Here is a 24,926-nt window from a genome sequence, read left to right on the forward strand (position 1 = left end):
AAAACTAAACAGGCATTTAGGACCATGAAACTTTTTCATGGCAGGTTAACAACTCTCTCGTATGGTTGGCAACCGCCAAAATCGACATCAATTTTGAATTGTATTCTTTCTTTTACACGTTCAAATTCATCATCAGACATCAATTCTTCCTTGCATTCAACTAAAATCCTGCAAAAACTCTCAAACCCTTCTCATATGAAGCAAATTCTGGCCCAAATCATCGTCAAAAATCAACAATTGGACCAATTTTGTCTCATGAAACTCATCGATATTTGTGCTTCTTCAAATGGGTTCTCTTCCTCTGCTTTAATTTTCTCCCAATTCCATGAATTTATTGATTCTTATATTTGCAATTCACTTCTTAGAACTTATACCCATTTAAAGAAGCACTGGCATTCAATTTTTGTCTACGTACAAATGCATAAACATGGTATATCCCCTGATATTTTGACTTTCCCGGCTGTAATTAAATCAACTGCTCATTTATGTCGTCGTAGATTAGGGAAATCACTTCATTGTTGCGTGATTAAGATGGGTTTTGGTTCAGATATGTTTGCAAGTACTGCACTTGTTCATATGTATAGTTCTTGTTCATCGGTTGATGATGCACGTACTGTGTTTGATGAAATGCCTGAGAGAAATTCTGTTTCTTGGAACGCCATGATTACTGGTTATGTACATGGAAGGCGGTTCTCAGAGGGGTTTGATGTGTTTAGGGACATGATGAGGGATGGGATAGAGTTGGGGGAGGTGACTATGGTGGGGCTATTATCGGCCTGTGCTAACTTAGGTGCTCTGAATCAAGGAAGGTGGGTTCATGACTATATTAGGCGAAATGGGATGGCGTTGAATGTATATGTTGGCACTGCTCTTATTGATATGTATGCAAAATGTGGGAATGTTGAGGAGGGTTTAAAGCTTTTAAGGGCAATGAAGGTGAAAAATGTGTGCACTTGGAATGTTTTGATTTCAGCATACTCGATCAATGGACAAACAGAGGATGCTTTGATGGCATTTTACAGCATGATTTTTGAAGACTATAAGCCTGATCATGTAACCTTTTTGGCTGTTTTATCGGCTTGTTTTCATGGAGGTCTTGTTGGCGAGGGCAGGTCACATTTCAAAAGTATGAAAGGGGAGTTTGGAGTGGAGCCAAAGATGGAGCATTATGGTTGTATGGTTGATCTGCTCAGCCGGGCTGACTTAATTCATGAAGCTGTGGAACTAATCAGGAATATGCCCTTGAAACCAGACCCGACCATTTGGAGGGCCTTGCTTCGTGCCTATCAAGTTCGTGGACATGTCCACTTCACTGAGCTTTTGATTCTGAAACTCATTGAACTAGAGCCACAAAATGGAGACAACTTTTTCTTACTGTCAAATCTATATAGCCAACAGCAAAGGTGGGCAGAAGTTGAGGTAGTGAGGGAAATTATGAAGGATAGAGGCATCCAGAATATCCCTGGCTACAGTTCAATTGTTATCAACAATGAAATTTTTGAATTTGTTGCATCATATGATGTTAAACCAAGACTTGAGGAGGTAGATAAAGTTTTGGCACATATGTCCGGGGAACTAATTCTATCAAGTTCTTTTACTAATACTGAAATTTTGTAACATAATCCAATGGAAGAAGAAGATGATGTCTTGGTTTCCACTTTGGCATTTGTAAAATAACTATTACCTGGATATAAACTCTTACATGAGATTTGGCCGAAGCTAACATACTCCGGTTCTTGGGATAGCCTGGTATGAAGTGGTCGCTCCTTAAAGAAGCTGAAGGCATGAAGACTATAATGTATCAGATATACCTGATAAAATTTCAAGAAGGTTAGCTCGAACCCAGTTTTCTCTGACCAGGTTAATACATGTCACAAAAGAACGAGTGATGACTTCTAATTTTTATACTGGTTCAGGAGTTTAACTCTAAGTATTGTTGAAGTATACTGTTTGCAAGAAAGGGGATATGTAAGGAGGAGTACAGGGAGCTGCTGCATGAAAATCAATGGAGCAGTACTTTTGCAGGGAGTAAATTAGTATACTAAACACAGAATTAACTCAGATGGATACCGAAATTAGCTGGATTCTAATTTAACCAGTCCAATATGGAGTAACACATATTGGAGTTCATCCTCTTCTGAGCATATGCAGCAAGGTTAGTGGGACATATAATTCCTTGCTTCTGTTTAGTTACTGTTTTTGAAGTTATCCTTTCCTGGTGGAATTGTCAACTTTAATTTACATTTTCCCCATTTAATCATATAATCCCAATCAAGTGGGATAACAATTTTTCATGAAGAACAAATTCTCTTGTATGGAATATTATGTGTAAGATTATCTTTTTGGACAAATTAACTGTATTCCAAAGGCACCATTCATTCCCAAAATTGACTAGCTACGAGTATCTTTTGGTAAAGTTTACACTACAAAATAATCATTTTATAGAGACGAGGAATTTCGTCTCTAAATAGTCCAATTCCGTCTCAAAATGATGATTAGAGACGGATTTGAGACGGAAATAGGGCGTCTCAAAATTTTTGAGACGGAATTTTGGCAAATCCATTACAAATTTGAGACGAAAATTTTGAAACTCCATATACAATTCCTTCTCAATTTTAACTTAGAGACGAAATTTTAGTATCCGTCTCATATTCCCTCTCTAATAATGCATAATTTTGTAGTGTTACAGGAATCCTTCCCACTAAATATTTTTGAATTTATTCTGAATTTAGGCCAGTATTAATAAGATCTGGTCTTGATTTCCCACTATTTTTCCTCCCTAAACTCTTTCATTATGATACTTTTTGGCATGCAATACTTAATATGGAATGTGGTGTCGCTATGCATGACAGGTTTATAACCAAGCAGAGAATCATTTTCACTTTTCAGCATGGTGCCTGCTGCCCCCTATGGTTGAGGGGACTCTGTTCTTTTTCGCGGTGTTGGAATCATTGAATGTTCATCATGAGGCTGTGTTTCGGGGAGCATATGTTGAAGCTTAACTATGGAGTACTGTGTATATTTCTCGGTATAGCTAACAATCATTCAGCAAAGAGTCTGAATATATGCCTTACAGTTAAGCAACTAATAGGGGCGAAATGTCAAGCGGCCCTTTGGCCTTAAATCCAAATCTGACTACGATTTGCTCATTAAGGGTATTTAGGCTATTTCGCCCCCTGTTAGTTACGTAACTACTTAAGCAAATTGACTTTTTCTTATTCAAAATGGAAAACACTTTTCTTGTAGGTACAGCTTTCCCTACATGGCATAATTTTGCCTGTTCTGTTACTAGCAATAATTCAAAAAGACTGCATAAAGGGCGCCCACTATCAAATATCAGTACACAAAAAGGTAAATATGTCAACCTCAAATCTTTCACGCTGGAACTGTTGTATCATTGTATGTTGTTGTATGTAAATTACTGGTTATAACTTTGACCTTGATTTGTTAAGCTGGATGAACCAGAGTATATGGCTTTATACTTCAAATGCTTTTTCTCCAAGTTGAGTGAAATGAGGACTTTGACGAGCTACCTGAAGCAGTTCAAAATCATCATAAACATCACGATACATCTCCAAATTAGCCTCCGCGTTTATCAGAGATGACACACATAGCTCTTTCCTCCATTCTTCCAAGCGTGGAAATCCCACTTTATCTGCGTACATGTCACAGTACTGCAGAAAAAAAGCATACATTAGAGGTAACTGATATCAGAAAGAATATTGGACTTAGTAACTTCTTATTGGTAATTAAACAATCTGTTTAATTGAAGTGCTGTTATTTAGGCTCCGTTTGGTTTGGTGTTACAGTGTAAAATGATTTTCCAAGGAAAAACACAATTCCAAAATAGTTTTCCTTTGTTCGGTTCCTTAAAAGAAAATGAGAGAACACGGTAAAGTGTTTCCCTCCCTTTCAAATGAAAAAGGTCTTTCCACCTTTGAGGGTATTATGGAAAATTGTTTTTCATCCCTTGCCAAACCAAACAACGTAAAAAGATTGAAGAGGGGAAAATCATTTTTCCTGAAAATGTTTTACACTCTACCAAACGGTGATGATCATGTAAAAGGAAGATAAGTTAGAGGACATGATCATTTACCTCAAAATCAGCAATGTCATGAGTGCAATGCTTTGGGATGGCAGCAGCTTCCCTGGACTGATAAAACTCTTTGATTGCTTTCATCATTTCTTCCCAAGATGGCAATGTTTTTTTCCCTGAGAGCAGCTGAGCAATCCATTTTGCTTGTGACTCGAAGAAAGGGAACCCTATTATCTATTAATTTCATAAATAAATTCCATCACCATATCAAAATGTGTTAGTCTATAAATCTTTTGAACTATGTAGTGATTTGCAGAAGAAGATCCGAGGATTAAAGACAATATATACCTTCCTAGGTATTCCAACGAATGAAAGAGAAGGAGCGAGTGAAGGAGGGAATGTGTGCTCGTATAAAGGTCCAACGCGATCATCATCAACCTCGATGATTCCTTTGGTGTCAAGGAACGGAAATGTGTATGAATACCTACAGTAGTAAACAGTAAGTTTCTTCATGGTTAATCATCATGTCTCTTTAGCAAAATTATATATTTCTTCATGGTTACATAAAATTATAGATGTCTCTTTTGTTTACAACTGTACATAACTTAATTTCCATCTTTTGTCAGACTATCATTTTCATTCATAACACCATTCTGATTTCTGAAGAAATGTAATGTATTTACAGTACTTTCTGCTTAAGGAACTTGCATGTCACCATGATTTAATATTACTCCATACTATTAAAGAATGGTCCCATGAAGTGGGATCTGCGTGTTAGTTAGTATGATCTGTTATACTATTGTTGGAATAACTTGTAATACAAGATGCATGCTGACACAGAGTGCCCAATCTTTGAGTCACCGTACCAATTAGGGAATCATCATGTCTGTTACTCTGCTAGGTGTAAGTTTAGCGACAATTTCTTGCTCACATTCAGACATCGGGTGTAGTTTTTTTAGGTAAGGAGAAGGACCCTACTGGACCGAAAGGTCCGAAACTCCTCTCAATTATTGAAATGTATTACGGAGTAATATTTAATACTAAGGGCATGCTTGGATTGAGGGTAATACATTAAGGGGGTAATAAAATTCAAACTAAAAAATATAAGGTAATTGAAGGTGATGATGAGAAGATGAAGTGGTGGCAAAGAAAATAAGCTAGTGTTGGAAAGAAGAAAATAAAAGAAAAGGGGGAACAAATACCCTTATTATGGAGGGAATATTTACCCACCTCCCACTAGGGTGATTATTACCCTCATTTGGGGGGTAATAACTCCCTCCCTTCCTCCCTTCTCCTCACAACACCACCACTACCACAACTTCTCATCACAATACCACCACACCATCCTCCTTGCAACCACCTCAATTCACCTTCATTGGCCTTTTATTAAGGTGGTTTGACTTTTATTACCCCCATAACCCATTACACCCAATCCAAGCATGCCCTAAGGATTGCATATATATGTAACAAAAAACACAAGGAGGAGTGTTATATTACCCGGTGCAATATAAGATAGTATCAGCAGTGACACTGGAACCATCCACAAACAACACTCTTCCATCTTCTTCAAGAGAGTCAATCTGCAGTATTATTAACCAAAATCTTGACAGTTAAATTTCAGATTGCTAGTAATGCATTCTACAAGACCTGATCAACATATATGAGCACGGGCTACCGAGCCAGCTCGAATTTTTACGGGTTAGGGCAGAGCTTTTAGGCCCGGCCTGAAAATTTTAAAATTTCCCCGGCATTTGGGCAACGTAAAACTACACTTCTAGTTATAAATTTGGCCCAGCGAAAATGACAGAAAAACCGGTATTTTAGGCCCGAAATAGCGAGTTGGGCACAAAAAATCGGCCCAACTTGACGGGCTGATTTTATGTCTCGGCCCCGGCCTAACACGCCTTTTGATCAGGTTACATTATACTTACAAGGGTCGTTAGACTCTTTAGCAACGGAATATATAGAGGAATAAGAACAAGAAGTATTTATTTTTAATTTATAGTTAGTCTGAATTGCGTTACCTTTGGGCAAAGATGCAGATTTTTATGCTTGGCAAATACTTTGGAGAAACCTTCAGAGATAGAAGATTTGGCACTGAGATAGATTTCCTTTGCTACCCCCACTAATTCCATTGATAGATCTTGTCCACTCATTGAACTTCCTACAATCACCACTACCTGCAACATACGAATTCTTACGTTACGTATCCTTCATTCGGTATTGGAATTTACTTTCTCGAATATAAACATGAAGATGACTTCATAAATTTTAACATATCAAACGTGGAACGAACTGTGTGTACTTGTTGACATTGTTCTTCTCAGAGTTTGGTTTATATCGGACCAAATTGTAATTTTGCGGGTGTTTTGTTGTTGTTGTTGTTGTTGTTGTTGTTGTTGTTGTAATATATATCGTATACGGTTTGGATTTGGTTTGATAAAAAAAACCCGAACCAAACCGTAATCTGTATTCCATGAGATCTAGCTACCCTTATGTCAATTCTTACAAATGATGCATTGCATGATATTGTTATGCATGAAAATGACTGCAAATATAATATTGTGTAGCTTATACATTACCTCATCACGAAAAGGATCCGGTACCCTATAGATATGGCTGTGCATTTGTCTTCTTTTCCAACAATTCATACCTTTAAACATGCATACAAAAGCATTAGGAACGTGTGTTACGTGACCACGTTTCCTTAAAAATTCAAAGAGAACTTATTCGAAAGTTTATTAGAATTATAACAAAGGTAGAAATTCAATAAAAATCCCTTTGTTCCCGAAACAAAAACAAAAAATATATTCGAAAGAAATTAAAGAGTAATTCTCGTTATTGCATGCTTGACGTATACTTCAATAATTGTAATTTAATCCATTTTTTAGCCATTTGTTATCATGGGAATTAAGAAATGAAGATGTATGATCCAAGCATACCTTTAATTATAGGCAACCTAGGCTGAGAATAATGGCCACTAGCAACAACCACCGCATCAAACACCTCTTCCACCACTCTCTCACTCTTCTTCTCCTTACTCTTCACCACCCATCTCAACTCTTTCGCAACCTCGAGCTCACCGAACTCCGCCATGCCCACATACTCAACCCTAGTGTTAAACCTAATCATACCCCTCAACTCAAAAAACTCACAAAAATCATTTAGGTAACACAAAACTTCCCTATGGCTTGGAAATCTCCTCATGTCCCTCCCTTTCTTCTCTACAAACGGGAAGTCGGTAAACCCCATGATCTCCCTAGGAGAAGCCAACCTTAAGGAATGATACATACTACTATGAACCTTAAGAAACTTGTTTGCCCTTCCTAAAGGATCTTCTCCCTCAACTTTAGGGTTATAAAGCCATTGACCACCTATGTCATGGTTTTGCTCAATGACTACCACTTTGTGACCTTCTTTTCTTAGCTCACGGGCCGCCACGAGGCCCGATGGACCCGCTCCTATGACACATACACTCTTGGATGGGTAGCTTTCTGAAACCATTGTGGCTTAGCTTGCTGGTTTTTGGTTTGGTGGGGAATTGAAGTTGGTGAATGTTATGGTTGGAAACTTGGAAGAGAGTTTGTGTTATATATTATATATATATAGAGAGGGGGGGGGGGGGGGGGGGGGGGAGGGGGGAGAGAGTGTTGCATATTTTTGGTGGTGGTGTTGTGTAAACGAAGGTAATTAAGATTGACTCTATGATTCATTACTTGCATATATAATATAGTTGCTTCACGGGGAACACATGCGGACATACCAAATCATTATATATACTATTTCACCTTTGGTATTACCCAGTCCTCATTCATTACACGTTGTCATTGAGGAATTTGACCACTATATAATACTCCGTACTTCCTATGTCCCTCAATATTTGCACCGTTTTGACTTTTTACATTATTCACGTAATTCACTTTGATCCTATTTTATTTCTAGTATATGAAAACAAATGTTAGTATATAACCATTTTGACTTTTTGCATTATTCACATAATTTACTTTGACCCTATTTTATTTCTAGTATATGAAAACAAATGTTAGTATATAATATATATATTTTCAAAATAGTAATATTTTTATAAGTTTTTATAATATGTAGTTAACGATATTGGTGATCAAAGTTGTGCATTGGCAAGCGTGTCCAATAAAAACGGTGCGATTTTTAAGGGACGGAGGGAGTATATTTACTTACGTCTTACATAATTAAATTAAAAAAGAAAAAAAATCTACCTAAAAGAAAAAAAACGATTTATGTCTCAATTAACAAGACAAGAGGTAGGGGAATGATTAAGCAATAGATAGCATTATATGTAAGTTAATCTTCTACGTAGTGGAGTATGAGTTTAACTCTTGCTGTTTAAGCTATATTCACTATAATTAAAGAAAGTTCAATTTACATGGAGAGATGACAATGGGTCCAGAACCATGTGCGACACTTAATTTAGAACTCCTTCCGTGTCTATTTAAGTGTTCACTTTTTAAAAATAATGCTCCCTTATAAGGCCCTGACGCCTGTTCTTTTTGGCTTAATTTCAGTTTCAGAACTTATTTGGCAGTTCAGTTCAGTTCAGAAGCATTCAGTTCAGTTCAGTTCAGGAGCATTAAGTTCAGTTCAGTTTAATTCAGTTTAATTCAATTCAATTTAACTTAATAATAATAATATTATTATTATTATTATTATTATTATTATTTTTTTTTATTTATTTTTTTATTATTATTATTATTATTATTATTATTATTATTATTATGAAACGTTACAAGCTTAACAAGCTACAAAGATCAAGTAAACTACAAGAAGTTGGAGGGGAGCCGAGATACAATCTGGGCCCCCACTCCTCTAGCAATGGCGAACCCGATCCTGCTGAAAATGTGGGCAGCTGCCCGTGCCCCAATGTCTTGAGCCCTGGAGTACGTCTGGACCCGCTTCAGCAAAGAAACAGCCCCTTTCTCTAATTCCCCAAAAGAAGAGAAGGAAAAAGGAAAGAAACTGTAACCCAAAGCCCTACAACGTGCCGCATACTTATCCAGCTTTCGCTGCGCTGCAACCGCCACAACCCGACCCGGAACGAAGCCTGACAACCCCGATTGCGTCATAGGGGAAGACCCAGTCAAGTCAACACACACATCTAGACCGCCATTCCATGAATAAAGCAATATATCTGCAGGACGAAGAGCTCCATCACCCTCACTAGTCAGCCCAACATCAACCTCCTTGCGAGCAGAAATCCCCGACCGATAGCAAATATCCAAAAGGGTATATTATTATTTTTATTTCTTTTTTTATTATTATTTTTTTTTTGGTAAATAGAAATTTATTACCAAAAGGTAGAGTACAGGAAGAACCAAACAAAGCAACACCAGAAAACACTAAAAAACATACGCAAAACTGAACTGAACTATTAATCATTAATTATTTATTATATAGTTATTTAGTTATTAATTAATAATTATTCTTTAGTTATTAGTTAACATTTTTTATTATTATATATTATTTATTAATCATTAATTATTAATTATTCTTTAGTTATTATTTATTATTTATTATTTATTATTTATTATTTATTATTTATTATTATTTTATTATTTATTATTTATTATTTATTATTTATTATTTATTATTTATTATTTATTATTTATTATTTATTATTTATTATTTATTATTTATTATTTATTATTTATTATTTATTATTTATTATTTATTATTTATTATTTATTATTTATTATTTATTATTATTATTTATATTTATTATTTATTATTATATTATTTATTATTATTTATTATTATTTATTATTTATTATTTATTATTTATTATTATATTTATTATTTATATTTATTATTTATTATTTATATTATTATTATTATTATATTTATTATTTATTATTTATTATTTATTATTTATTATTTATTATTTATTATTATTATTTATTATTTATTATTTATTATTTATTATTTATTATTTATTATTTATTATTTATTATTTATTATTTATTATTTATTATTATTATTTATTATTTATTATTTATTATTTATTATTTATTATTTATTATTTATTATTATTATTTATTATTATTATTATTATTTATTTATTATTTATTATTTATTATTTATTATTTATTATTATTATTTATTATTTATTATTTATTATTTATTATTATTATTTATTATTTATTATTTATTATTTATTATTTATTATTTATTATTTATTATTTATTATTTATTATTATTATTTATTATTATTATTATTATTTATTATTTATTATTTATTATTTATTATTTATTATTATTTATTATTTATTATTTATTATTATTTATTATTTATTATTTATTATTTATATTTATTATTTATTATTTATTATTATTATTATTATTTATTATTATTATTATTATTTATTATTTATTATTTATTATTATTATTTATTATTTATTATTATTATTTATTATTTATTATTTATTATTATTATTTATTATTATTATTATTTATTATTTATTATTTATTATTTATTATTTATTATTTATTATTTATTATTTATTATTTATTATTTGTTATTTGTTATTTGTTATTTATTATTTGTTATTTGTTATTTATTATTTATTATTTATTATTTACTCCTTATTATTTATTATTTGTTATTTGTTATTTGTTATTTGTTATTTATTATTTATTATTTACTATTTACTAATTATTTCGGTAATATATTCTGTTAAGCTCAGTTCACTTCAGTTCAGGAGCATTCAGTTCAGTTTAGTTCAGTTCAGTTCAGTTCAGTTCAGGAGCATTCAGTTCAGTTTAGTTCAGTTTAGTTCAATTTAGTTCAATTCAGTTCAGTTCAGTTTAGTTTAGCTCTAAAGAACAGGGCCTAAGTGTCCACTTTCCATTTTTGAACTACACTTTTTCCACTTTTCCATACACTTTTCTCACTTTTCCATACACTTTTCTCACTTTTGCATAAATCATGATTGTTTTTTCTTACAAATTCAACACTTTTCCCACTTTTCCATCCCCACATCCACTTTTATTTGTACTTTATCAATAAACAATTATCTACTTTATCCTTTCCCCAAAAAAAACAATCTCAACCATTGTTTTTCTTACACACTTTTCATTTTCTTTAATTACCGTGAATTCCTTCAAATTAGACACTTAATAGGAACGGAGAGAAGTATACCTTATGGGTAAGGGTATAGTATGAGTCTATAATGTACTCCATCCGTTTCGATTGAATGATTACACTTTAAATTTTCATTTGTCAATGTAAATTTTGAACATTAATGTCTCTCATTTTGTATTCATAAAAATTACAAAAACTTGATATTCCGAAAGTACATATTGAGAAGGATTAAATCAGATCTCGCACGACTATATTTTTCCTTGCACATAAATCCTAACTCATAAGTGATAGTCTGTAATACCCCGAATTTTTAAAACTCGATTAAGTATGCTTAATTATTTTTATTTAGCTAAAATCATTTTAAATCCTAATTTCGAATATTTTAATAAACGAAATTTTATTTCACTTGAATTTTTAATATTGATTACACGATTTATCTTTCAAATTTTAACAATTTAATTTACGAGCTTAAGCTATTCTTTAAATCTTAATTATTTCGTAATTTATTTCGGATTTTGAATAATTTCGGAACGTTCTTATTTTACTCGGAAACTAAATTTATTTTTCATTAACGATATTTTTATATAAAGAATTATTTAAAAACATGATTTTAATTAAACATTTTTATTTCTAACAATTCCTAAAGTAGAAACCAATTTTCAGAAATTTCGGCCTAATCTTGTGAAATGACCAAAATGCCCTCAAAAACAAAATTTCATTTTCTCTTGTTTTCTTGTTCTTCACGTGTACCAGGAAGAAGACTTCCTTCCCCCTCCTCCCTAAAATCAGTCCCCATGCATAGCCAATTCCAAATATGCTTCTTTTTCTTCTTTCATTTACAAATTCAAACATTTCAGAATTCAATTTCAATATCAAAAACAAAACCCAAATTCAAATTCAATTCCCTTTGTTTCTCTGTAATTCGAAACACCACCTTCCCAGTTACCCTCACCAACCACTACCACCACCGTCTCCCACCACCACTACTGCCCAACCTCACCTCCAACCACCGTCGACCAACATCGCACCCTCTGTCCCCGCTCTCCTCCTCCTTCGTCGCAACTCTCCCCCTCCCCTGCTCTTCCCTCTCACGCACTCCCCTGCTCCCTCCTCCCTTTCGCCTGTCGCACCACCAACGCCACGCCCCACCACCTTCTACCATCACCAACACCAGCGCAACCCTGATGCGCCGCCCAGACATTCGCCACCGCCCTTTCTCCTCCCCAAAACCGAACGAAAAACCTCCATAAAACTCCCCTGTTTTTGCCCAAGTCGCGCCCCTTTCTTCCTCTCTCTCGCCGTTCTGCCGCCACCAAGCAACCACCACCATCATCGCCTCGCCTACGGCGCTGCGGCAAACCACCGAGCCACCCAGACCGCCGCCTCCCTTCCTCCTCTCCATTCCCTTTTCGTGCTCCCCTGTCTCACCCCACCCTCTGCCTTGATCCTTTCCAGAAACCAAAATCAATTTTGGTTTTGGTTTTTATTCTCCTTAAAACCCACAAATTAGTTGGGCCACTTTCATTTGGGCTTTTGGTAAGTTAGAACCTAAATTGTCATTTTAGATTTTCTAAATCATTGATTTTCATGTTTTAATAAACTTTTATGATATAATTATTAACTAATAAATTGTTTAATATTTTCAGGTTTTATTATCGATTTTAATAAAATAAATTACTAGCTTGATTTAGCAAAAACCGAATTTATATAATATTTCCATGTAAATCGATTTATGAAATATATAAGTATAATTCGATTAAAATTTCGTTTAATAATAATATTTAAATAAAATTCGAAAATTATACTTTTTATAAAAATTCGTTAATTATAAATTCATTACTTATAAATTTATTATTTATAAAATATTGATTTTAGATTTTTATCGTTGTAGTACTAATTCACTAATTTAATATTCTGAAAGAAATCGGACTTGGAGCTCAGGAAGAACGATCCTTCAGACGGAAAGTATAAAACTACGGTTGAGGTAACGGCTATTGCTAGTACCCGCAATCCCCTTATAAATATGATTTATGAAAATATGACGTTATGATTGAATTTATGAATTAAATGTTTTGACATGTTTTATGGATTGTGGGAATGAATTGTGATTTGTTTTAATTATTCTTTATAATATGATTTGATTGAGTTTTCTCATGAAATGATATTTATGTGATGCCATGAAAGAAATGATATTTTATTGATTCCAGGATCAAAATGATGTTTTATGAGTTAAATGAGTTATGTTATTTCAACTGAAATACAAGCCAAGGCTGAGTAAAATACATAAAACATGATAAATGAAAGTGAAAGGCATAGTTTGTCTGGCGGTATATAAACTACCATCTTCCTATCTATCGGTCATGCATGCACCACGGACACCTGTCCACCCATGGATTACGAGCCCAGGCTCAGGGCCCAGGCCCATGTTACGATGATGAGCCCAGGCTTTTATGGGCCCAGGCCCAGTGGAGAATTCCTTCACGGTTCGTACTTGCGACACCTAGCATGTTAATTAAAAGTTTATGAATGACGTTTTCATTAAAAGTTTATGAATGAATTTAATATGATGTTTTATTAAATGTTTTACTTATTCTGTTCTCCCTGTGTTATTAAATAAAATGAGTTGAAATGAATTTACGTTGCTAGGGTAGTCGTTACTGAGTCTTCGGCTCACCGTTTAGTTTTCTGTTTTAGGTACTGCGGGGAACGATGGAAACGAGTAGTGGCAAGGAATTTCACTATAGTATTAATCACCTAGTTTATGCTTAACGTTTTAATAGTTTAATTAAAGACCTTTAGTAAATTATGTACTTGTATTTTGGGAATATAAAGGATTATTATAATAATTTGGGTTTTGATAGCTTATGTTATGATAGTTGCCTTGTAATTTCCAAGAGGGAATTACGGCAGGTAATGTCCCGACCAAGTTAGGTTAATTCCGCTGCTAATTATGCTTTAATAAGTGATTTAGAGGTCGGGGTGTTACATAGTCAAATTAAAACTTGCAAGTAGTGTCAAAAGTCAAAGTATAACTATTAATATGAAATGGATCCGGAGGAAATATCGGGTAGGGTAAGGCCGGATAAGGGTCGAATATATGTTTTCCCACTCATACCCCACCCTTAAGACCCAGACCCTATATAACCTAGAGCGGATCATTATGGGCCCGTCCCGAAAATTAGCGGGTTACAGGCAGAATATCCCGGCCCGGCCTGAACTTTTTTTAAAAAATTGCGGGTTTTGGGCAACGTAAAACAACAATTTTAGTTATAAATTTGATCTGATTCGAAAATGGCCCGAAATGCCCGTTAATTTTGCCCCGAAGTAGCAGGTTTTGGGCACAAAAAATTGGCCTGAAGCTTGGTCTGGCCCGGCCCGACATAATGGATGATTTTTATTCTCCCGGCCCGCCTTTTGATCAGGTCTAATACAACCCAAAACTAGACCCATTCTATTTATTTATTTATTTTTAAAAAAAGAAAAAAAGAAGGAAAAAATACTCTGTAAATCTGTATTAATAAAAAAAACTTAAGCAATCAACCGCATTGTGTGTTAAAGAAACATGAAACTCTAACTCCGAGCACCGGTATAATTTGTGGAGTTATATTCGACTAGGTTTTTATTTTTTTTAAAATGATAAATACGGAGTTTTATATTTTGCACATTAGTAATGGGGGTTTTTATTTGACGTCTTATTCCGCTAAAAACGCTCTCATTTTAATGGTGAAAGTACATAATGTTAGGTTATGATACATATGACATTACATAGATCATGCGGAAACAACCATTAACCCAGGACAACATATTATTTACACATAATCATATAGCATAATTTAGATGCATACTCTTTGTTGCGTGCCCTCCCTAGCTGCGCCCGAACCGAACAAGAACAAGTCTTTAGGACTCCAAGTGTCGTCCCTCCGTAGATAGTCCACAGTACGTCCGGATCCGCCTTAAGATTGACCAACTAGAATCGCCCTTAAGGTACTAGAAAATTTCGGCACTTTTATGAGCAAGATGTGTGTTTTAATTTTCTCTCAAAAACTCACTTTTGAATACTTTGAAACTTCTTATAAATTGTGAGCCCTAGCCTCATATTTATAGGGGTATGGAAAGGGAATCGAAATCCTATTCAGATACAAATTAATTAAACCTAGAATCCTACAAGAACTCTAATTTTAATTAATTTATCAAATAGAATTAGGAATTTAATCATTAACCGAACTCTGCATGTTTTAGGAAACGTGCACGAACACAAACAGTTGCACACACACGCACGGCTGCCACGATGGGCCCCATGCGTGCGCGCGAGCAGCAGCCCACGCAGCGCCCGCGCGCGCTGCGCGCTACGCGTGCTGTGCGCGCTGTGCGCGCTGCGCAGCCTGCTGGGCCTGGCCTTGCGCTGGGCCTGGCGTGGCTGTTTGTGCGGCGCGCTTGGCTTGCTGGGCGATGGCCTGGCTTCGTGCTGGGCCTCGTCCGGCAGGCCTCGTCCGATGCTTATTCGTACGATGCGCTTCCGATTAAATTTTCCGATTTCGGAATTCATTTCCGATACGAACAATATTTAATATTTCCGATTCCGGAATTAATTTCCGTTTCGAACAAATATTTAATATTTCCGTTTCCGGAATTATTTTCCGATTCCGGTAATATTTCCGATTCTGACAATATTTCCGTTTCCGGCAATATTTCCGATTCTGGCAATATTTCCATTTCCGATAATATTTTCCGATACGTACCATGTTTCCGTTTCCGGCAACATCTACGACTTGGATAATATTTATATTTCCGATACGATCCATATTTCCGTTTCCGGCAATATCATCGTTTCCGGAGTATTCATTTCTTGCCTGTGACGATCTTAGCTCCCACTGAAACCAAGATCCGTCGGTTCCGAATATTCATAGATGGAGTATTTAATGCTATTAAATACTTGATCCGTTTACGTACTATTTGTGTGACCCTACGGGTTCAGTCAAGAGTAAGCTGTGGATTAATATCATTAATTCCACTTGAACTGAAGCGGCCTCTAGCTAGGCATTCAGCTCACTTGATCTCACTGAATTATTAACTTGTTAATTAATACTGAACCGCATTTATTAGACTTAACATAGAATGCATACTTGGACCAAGGGCATTATTTCCTTCAGTCTCCCACTTGTCCTTAGGGACAAGTGTGCATTTCCTAATTCCTTTGTCGCTCGATGCTTGCTCTTGAACATAAGGTAAGAGTTGTCATCCTTATTACGTCCAGAGGTGTTCCTCGGTTTCAGAGTTCAACTGATCAAATAAACAGATAATCATAGCCTATGATTCATCCGAGCACGGCCATGCATTTCACAGTTTCTAGCTCTCCGAGTGGCCTTGTACAACTTTTAAGCATCTCATCCCGATTTATGGGAGGACAATCCCAATCTTGCGATCTTGAGATTAGACTTCGTTTGATAGGTGATTACCTGAGCGTTGCCTTTATAGCCTCCTTTTACGGTGCGACGGTTGGTCAACGTCAAAGCAACCAGTTCTCAAACAAGTAATCTCAAATCACCCAGGTATTGAGGATTTAGTGTCTAATAATTTAATGAAATTTACTTATGACAGACTTTCATCTCTTACAGTAAAGTTTCATAGGTCTTGTCCGATACTAGTCTTCCCAAAGTAAGTATCTATGCAAATGATTATGACATTGCCATGTCCACATAGTTCAAGAAACAGAACTACTAGTCATCTTGCATTCTAATCGTCTAACGTTTTCTATGCGTCCAATTTTATAGAAAACTCCGATTAGGGACCATTTTCAACCTTTGACATTCAAGTTCACTTGATAGACATTTCTTAGTCACAGGACTGGTCCTGACAGTCTATCTTGAATATATCGTCAAATTGAAGGGACTCATCATTTAATAAACCACAAATTAAATGGAAAAATGAATTCATTTCATTTATTGTGAATGATTAACCAATAATGTTTTACAAAAGATTTAAACTCTAAAACTTTAAAACATTAAACAGAGACATCAAAGCCATTCTCCAATATGCTTGATTCCCATAGCTGCAGTGTGCGAGTTGTGCTTCGCCTGCGGCAGAGGTTTAGTTAATGGATCTGATATGTTGTCATCAGTTCCAATTTTGCTTATCTCGACTTCTTTTCTTTCAACGAACTCTCGTAGAAGGTGAAATCTACGAAGTACATGCTTGACTCTCTGGTGGTGTCTAGGCTCTTTTGCCTGTGCAATAGCTCCGTTATTATCACAATACAGGGCTATTGGTCCTTTAATGGAGGGGACTACACCAAGTTCTCCTATGAACTTCCTTAGCCATATAGCTTCCTTTGCTGCTTCATGTGCAGCAATGTACTCCGCTTCAGTTGTAGAATCCGCAATGGTGCTTTGCTTAGCACTTTTCCAGCTTACTGCTCCTCCGTTGAGGCAGAAGACAAACCCAGACTGTGATCTAAAATCATCTTTGTCGGTTTGGAAACTTGCGTCCGTATAGCCTTTAACAATTAATTCATCATCTCCACCATAGACTAGGAAGTCATCTTTGTGCCTTTTCAGGTACTTCAGAATATTCTTGGCAGCAGTCCAATGCGCCTCTCCTGGGTCTGACTGGTATCTGCTCGTAGCACTGAGTGCGTACGCAACATCCGGGCGTGTACATATCATAGCATACATTATTGAACCAATCAATGATGCATATGGAATCCCATTCATTCGTCTACGCTCATCAAGTGTTTTTGGGCATTGAGTCTTGCTTAGAGTCATTCCATGAGACATGGGTAGGTAGCCTCGCTTGGAGTCCGCCATCTTGAACCTATCAAGCACCTTATTGATATAAGTGCTTTGACTAAGTCCAATCATCTTTTTAGATCTATCTCTGTAAATCTTGATGCCCAATATGTACTGTGCTTCTCCTAGATCCTTCATCGAAAAACATTTCCCAAGCCAAATCTTGACAGAGTTCAACATAGGAATGTCATTTCCGATAAGCAATATGTCGTCGACATATAATACTAGGAAAGCAATTTTGCTCCCACTGACCTTCTTGTATACACAAGATTCGTCTGCGTTCTTGATGAAACCAAAGTCACTGACTGTTTCATCAAAACGTATATTCCAGCTCCTGGATGCCTGCTTCAATCCGTAGATTGACTTCTTTAGCTTGCATACCTTTTTAGCATTCTTTGGATCCTCAAAACCTTCAGGCTGTGTCATAAACACAGTTTCTGTTAAAACGCCGTTTAAGAAAGCAGTTTTGACATCCATCTGCCATATTTCGTAATCGTAATATGCAGCGACTGCTAACATTATTCGAATAGACTTTAGCATTGCAACTGGTGAAAAGGTTTCATCGTAATCCACACCGTGGACTTGCCTGTAACCTTTTGCGACCAATCTAGCTTTGAAAACTTCAAGTTTCCCATCCTTGTCCTTTTTCAGTTTGAAAACCCATTTGCTTCCAATGGCTTGGTAGCCATCTGGCAAATCGACCAAATCCCATACTTGGTTTTCAGACATGGAGTCTAATTCAGATTGCATGGCTTCTTGGCACTGCTTGGAGCTAGGGCTCGTCATAGCTTGCTTGTAAGTCGCAGGTTCATCACTTTCAAGTAATAGAACGTCATAGCTCTCGTTCGTCAAAATACCTAAGTACCTTTCCGGTTGAGATCTATATCTTTGCGATCTACGCGGGGTAACATTTCTAGATTGACCATGATTCTCACCAGATTCTTCTAAAGATCTCTGAGTTTCATCCTGAATGTCATCTTGAGCATTCTCTAGAGTTTGTTGTTCGACTCGAATTTCTTCGAGGTCTACTTTTCTCCCACTTGTCATTTTGGAAATGTGATCCTTCTTCAAAAAGACACCATCTCGAGCAACAAACACTTTGTTCTCAGATGTATTGTAGAAGTAATACCCCTTTGTTTCCTTTGGATAGCCCACAAGGATACATTTGTCAGATTTTGGATGAAGTTTGTCTGAAATTAATCGTTTGACGTATACTTCACATCCCCAAATCTTAAGAAAAGACACATTTGGAGGCTTTCCAAACCATAATTCGTATGGAGTCTTTTCGACAGCTTTAGACGGAGCTCTATTTATAGTGAGTGCAGCTGTATTTAGTGCATGTCCCCAAAATTCTAATGGAAGTTCGGCCTGACCCATCATTGACCTGACCATGTCTAGCAAGGTTCTGTTCCTCCGTTCCGACACACCGTTCCATTGTGGTGTTCCAGGAGGAGTCAATTCTGATAGAATTCCACATTCTTTCAGATGGTCATCAAATTCATAGCTCAGATATTCACCGCCTCTATCAGACCGCAGTGCCTTAATCTTCTTGCCTAATTGATTCTCTACTTCACTCTGAAATTCCTTGAATTTGTCAAAGGATTCAGACTTATGCTTCATTAGGTAGACATAACCATACATACTGAAGTCATCAGTGAAAGTGATAAAGTAGCTGAAACCACCTCTAGCATTTGTACTCATTGGTCCACATACATCTGTATGGATTAAACCCAATAGTTCATTGGCTCTTTCTCCAACTTTAGAGAAAGGTTGCTTTGTCATTTTGCCAAGTAAACATGATTCGCATTTACCATAATCCTCTAAGTCAAATGGTTCTAGAATTCCTTCCCTTTGAAGTCTTTCTAAGCGTTTCAAGTTTATATGGCCTAATCGACAATGCCACAGATAGGTGAGATCTGAATCATCCTTTTTGGCCTTTTTGGTATTTATGTTATATACTTGTTTGTCGTGATCTAATAAATAAAGTCCATTGACTAATCTAGCAGATCCATAAAACATCTCTTTAAAATAAAACGAACAACTATTGTCTTTTATTATAAAGGAAAATCCCTTAGCATCTAAGCAAGAAACTGAAATGATGTTTTTAGTAAGACTTGGAACATGGAAACATTCTTCCAGTTCCAAAACTAGCCCGGAGGGCAACGACAAATAGTAAGTTCCTACGGCTAATGCAGCAATCCGTGCTCCATTTCCCACTCGTAGGTCGACTTCACCCTTGCTTAACTTTCTACTTCTTCTTAGTCCCTGTGGATTGGAACATAAGTGTGAGCCACAACCTGTATCTAATAACCAAGAAGTTGAATTAGCAAGTATACAGTCTATAACGAAAATACCTGAAGATGGAACGACTGTTCCGTTCTTCTGATCTTCCTTTAGCTTTGGACATTCTCTTTTGTAATGGCCTATTCCATCACAATAAAGACAGCTTGATGTGGACTTGTCCTGCTTTGATTTAGCATTGCCCTTGGACTTTCCACCTTTCTTGAACGGTCTCTTTCTAGCCTTGAGTAAATCTTTGGCTTCACAGTCCAGTATTATTTCAGCCTTTCTGACAAGGTGAACAAATTCTGCAACTGTTTCTTCTCTTGGTTCACTTAGGTATAGTTGCTTGAAGCGACCAAACCCACTGTGTAGTGAATTGAGCAAGACAGAGACTGCCATCCTTTCGCTTATTGGTGTTCCTAGTAGACTTAGGCGATCAAAGTATGAACACATAAGATCCACATGGAACCTCAGTGGGACGCCTACCCTCTGTTTAGTGCGAAGGAGCTGAACATGTGTTTCTTGGACCTCCATCCTATAACACCTGTTGGGAGAACTAACCTTTAGACCAGACATTGATTCAATCAACTCATGGACGTTCAGGTCCCTGTCCTCCGTACTTCCACGACAGATATCCCTCAGATTCTTGATGAGCGTAAAAGGTTCATAGGCTACAAACCTTTTAGCCCAATCATCAGGGATATTGTTCAGCATGAGACTCATAACCTTTTTGAGATCCGCATCCCAGGCGTAAAATCTCTCAGGGGTCATGTCTCTGGCATAGTAGCTTGGCATGGGATGTGACAGTATATACTCAAGTCCATTGAGTTTGACTATTTCAACTAGCTTAGCTTCCCATTCAAGAAAATTTGTCAGGTTCAGCTTGACCATAAGCTCAGAACCCATGATGATGTTTTGATTGTTGTTTGCCATATTAAAACTACAATTGAAAAGAATAAACAAATAAATAACCATTCACAGTTTCTCTTAATAAACTTAAATTCTAGCATACATGCATAATTCAATGTTTATTAAGCATTTTATTCAAGTTATGTGTTCCGGCAGGTGTGAATAAAATGATTCCAAGATCCTAAAATCATTGAAGAACTAAGCACAGTTTGTCGACTTAATCCTAGAACATCTTAGGTAAGCAAAAGCCTTTTGCTAATAGTCTAGAAACTATTCTTGGTTGATAGGTACGTCTAAGAACTTATTAGGTAAACCTATCGAATTTGCCACGACATAAAAGGACTCCTTACTTATATCGTTGAGTTTCACCAAAACTAACATGTACTCACAATTATTTGTGTACCTTGCCCCTTTAGGACCAATAAGTAACACCTCGCTGAGTGAAAACTATTACTAGATTGATGTAAAGGATATCCAAGCAAGTGTATATTTTGGCATGGCACCTTTTAACTCAATTTTTAAGTTTGGAACTTAAGGCTCTTACTATGTTGGTTAGATTTTAAGTGAACTAAAATCCTTAATCATGCAACATAATCAAGCTTTTGATCTCATGCATTTTAAGACATATTTAAAAGCAATAAATAACTTAAAACATGCATAAGATATTTGTGATCTAGTATGGCCCGACTTCATCTTGAAGCTTTGACTTCAAAGTCCGTCTTGAAAATCTCCGTGGGAGGCACCATTTTCTTCAAATAGGATAAGCTATAACTAATTACAACTATTTGATGGTTCGCAGACCATATTTGAATTGAAAAATAACTTTGGTACTTTAGACCAATTACATTCAAATTAATGGTACGCAGACCATATTTTCTATCCTATTTGGGCCATACTAGTCACTTCATAACCTGCAAAACAGTACATATACAATATATACCATTCACCCATTCATTATCATGAATGGCCCACATAGCTGGTTAGTAAAACACATTATGCATCACGTAAACATTTGCAGCAATTAATCAAGGGCACCAATAATCTACCAATTATTCAGTCCTTATTAATTCTAATCAAGTTGTTTTAACCTTAAGGATTTGTAGACCTAATCAAGAGTTTATGACTAAAAAGCGCTCCCACTTAAACCAATAAATTTATATGCTTTACTAATTTTAAACATAAAAATGTATTTCTAGTCTAACCGGAAACATACAAATTTAATTAAAATTTAAAGCTCATATAAATTTATAATTGAATCCAAATTGTTTAATTTAATTTCAGTCGTATTTAAATTAATTCATGATTTTAATTTTAGTAAAATAATTAGAATAAATAACATTTATTATAATTACAATATTAAAAATTAAAATCCAAGAAAATAATTTAAATTATTAATTTTAAAATTAATTAAAATTACGTGAACTGAAATTTTCAAATTAAACATTCAAAACGATCTAATCGTAACGCAAACACCCTACGCATTGCACGCCCATGGGCCGCACGCACAGAGCCATCGCTGGCCATGTGCGCGCAGCCCATGCGCTCGTCGCATAGCTGCTGCATCTCCATCGCAAGCCTCCGCACGCACTGGTGCTCGCTGCGCGCGCACTGGTGCTCGCTGCGCGCGCGACATCGCTCGCTGGGCGCGCGACATCGCTCGCTGGGCGCGCGACATCGCTCGCTGGGCGCGCGAGCCATCGCTCGCTGGGCGCGCGACATCGCTCGCTGGGCGGGCGACATCGCTCGCTGTGCGCGCGAGCAATGCTGGGCGCAGCGCTCGTGGCACGCGAGCTTGCGCTCGCTGCGCGCGAGGCTGCGCGCTCTTGTGCGAGGCAGCGCGCGTTGTGGCGCAGCTCGCTTGCTGCCCACACGCGACTGCCTTGGCTCGCCCTTCGCCCATGCCCATTCGTCCATTGCTCGTGGCACACGACACAAGGCAGGGCTGCTGCCTTGTGCTCGTGCACTACGCCCTTGCTCATTGCATTCGTGCCGCACGGGCGACGAGCTCCCTTGCTCGTCGTCGCATGCCCGCATTATACAACACCCCTTAAGGGTAACACGAAGCGTCCATTGCTTCGTGCGTGCAAGTTTTATGAACGAATCGCATAAAAATTTAAAATTTATATTTAAAATTAATGACAAATTAATAAATAATATTAATTTCATAATTTTAGGGCGAAAAATCGAAAATTTATTATCCAATTGATTTCCGATTGTTATGGATTCAAGTCTAGGTCATAAAAATTTAAAATTTATCATAAATTTACAATTTTTATGGTGGTTTTTAATCATAGGTTTCTAATTAAATTACAATTAATTATGAAAATCAAATTAATTCTAAATTATTCTAATTTTCAACAAATTAATCATAATTACAAATTAGATTGCATAATTAACAAGACTAGGCATTCAAACTTGTTAAACATATGCAGTAGGTCAATCAAAAATTCAAGATTTATCAACAAGAATCGCAAATATTTAATTTAACATCTTAAATTTACGAAATTTTGCATTCGAAAAACTAAAATCTTCGAAAAGTCATAGTTGGGCTTCGAATTTGAGAATTCTGGGTTCGGCAGAAAAATATTATTTTTGTCAAAATTTTAGAATGCCTTTTAAATGCGGAATTGACACAAAAATCACTCAATTCGGATGAGTAACGAAGAAACTGCCGAAAAACTGCGTACGTATAATTAAATAAACGCAATTTGCAATTAATTAACAATTACGAAAATTAATCACCCCTTTTAATTCTTGCAAATTTGTAATATTTAACCATGTTCATGCAATTTAGATTATGAAAATAATAAGGGGCTCTGATACCACTGTTAGGTTATGATACATATGACATTACATAGATCATGCGGAAACAACCATTAACCCAGGACAACATATTATTTACACATAATCATATAGCATAATTTAGATGCATACTCTTTGTTGCGTGCCCTCCCTAGCTGCGCCCGAACCGAACAAGAACAAGTCTTTAGGACTCCAAGTGTCGTCCCTCCGTAGATAGTCCACAGTACGTCCGGATCCGCCTTAAGATTGACCAACTAGAATCGCCCTTAAGGTACTAGAAAATTTCGGCACTTTTATGAGCAAGATGTGTGTTTTAATTTTCTCTCAAAAACTCACTTTTGAATACTTTGAAACTTCTTATAAATTGTGAGCCCTAGCCTCATATTTATAGGGGTATGGAAAGGGAATCGAAATCCTATTCAGATACAAATTAATTAAACCTAGAATCCTACAAGAACTCTAATTTTAATTAATTTATCAAATAGAATTAGGAATTTAATCATTAACCGAACTCTGCATGTTTTAGGAAACGTGCACGAACACAAACAGTTGCACACACACGCACGGCTGCCACGATGGGCCCCATGCGTGCGCGCGAGCAGCAGCCCACGCAGCGCCCGCTGTGCGCGCTGCGCAGCCTGCTGGGCCTGGCCTTGCGCTGGGCCTGGCGTGGCTGTTTGTGCGGCGCGCTTGGCTTGCTGGGCGATGGCCTGGCTTCGTGCTGGGCCTCGTCCGGCAGGCCTCGTCCGATGCTTATTCGTACGATGCGCTTCCGATTAAATTTTCCGATTCCGGAATTCATTTCCGATACGAACAATATTTAATATTTCCGATTCCGGAATTAATTTATGTTTCGAACAAATATTTAATATTTCCGTTTCCGGAATTATTTTCCGATTCCGGTAATATTTCCGATTCTGACAATATTTCCGTTTCCGGCAATATTTCCGATTCTGGCAATATTTCCATTTCCGATAATATTTTCCGATACGTACC

The 24,926-nt window shown here is 36.2% G+C and overlaps 2 protein-coding genes across 5 annotated transcripts; one reads left to right on the plus strand and one right to left on the minus strand.

Moving 5' to 3' along the window:
• LOC110799876 (pentatricopeptide repeat-containing protein At2g02980, chloroplastic-like) lies at window positions 1-4,766 on the plus strand. 4 transcript variants are annotated; one of them, XM_022005146.2, is made up of 5 exons: window positions 1-2,155; window positions 2,853-3,028; window positions 3,247-3,351; window positions 3,453-3,700; window positions 4,353-4,766. In XM_022005146.2, the coding sequence occupies exon 1, from the start codon at window positions 25-27 to the stop codon at window positions 1,615-1,617; it is 1,593 nt and encodes a 530-aa protein (XP_021860838.1). In that variant the 5' UTR covers window positions 1-24; the 3' UTR covers window positions 1,618-2,155; window positions 2,853-3,028; window positions 3,247-3,351; window positions 3,453-3,700; window positions 4,353-4,766. The 4 variants fall into 4 exon arrangements, with proteins under 4 accessions (XP_021860838.1, XP_056684725.1, XP_056684726.1 ...); XM_056828747.1 differs by having other exon boundaries at window positions 1-1,830; window positions 1,917-2,155; window positions 3,247-3,700; XM_056828748.1 differs by having other exon boundaries at window positions 3,247-3,700; window positions 4,343-4,766.
• Window positions 3,036-7,620, minus strand: LOC110780505 (flavin-containing monooxygenase FMO GS-OX-like 9). Its single transcript, XM_056828749.1, has 7 exons — window positions 6,979-7,620; window positions 6,619-6,689; window positions 6,061-6,216; window positions 5,534-5,616; window positions 4,385-4,520; window positions 4,097-4,270; window positions 3,036-3,674 (listed from the first exon to the last, which is right to left on the minus strand). The coding sequence occupies exons 1-7, from the start codon at window positions 7,538-7,540 to the stop codon at window positions 3,477-3,479; spliced, it is 1,380 nt and encodes a 459-aa protein (XP_056684727.1). The 5' UTR covers window positions 7,541-7,620; the 3' UTR covers window positions 3,036-3,476.
• Window positions 7,621-24,926: the final 17,306 nt, after the last annotated feature.

The sequence above is a fragment of the Spinacia oleracea genome, chromosome 5 (genome assembly GCF_020520425.1).
Source record: "Spinacia oleracea cultivar Varoflay chromosome 5, BTI_SOV_V1, whole genome shotgun sequence".
Lineage (NCBI taxonomy): Eukaryota > Viridiplantae > Streptophyta > Magnoliopsida > Caryophyllales > Amaranthaceae > Spinacia > Spinacia oleracea.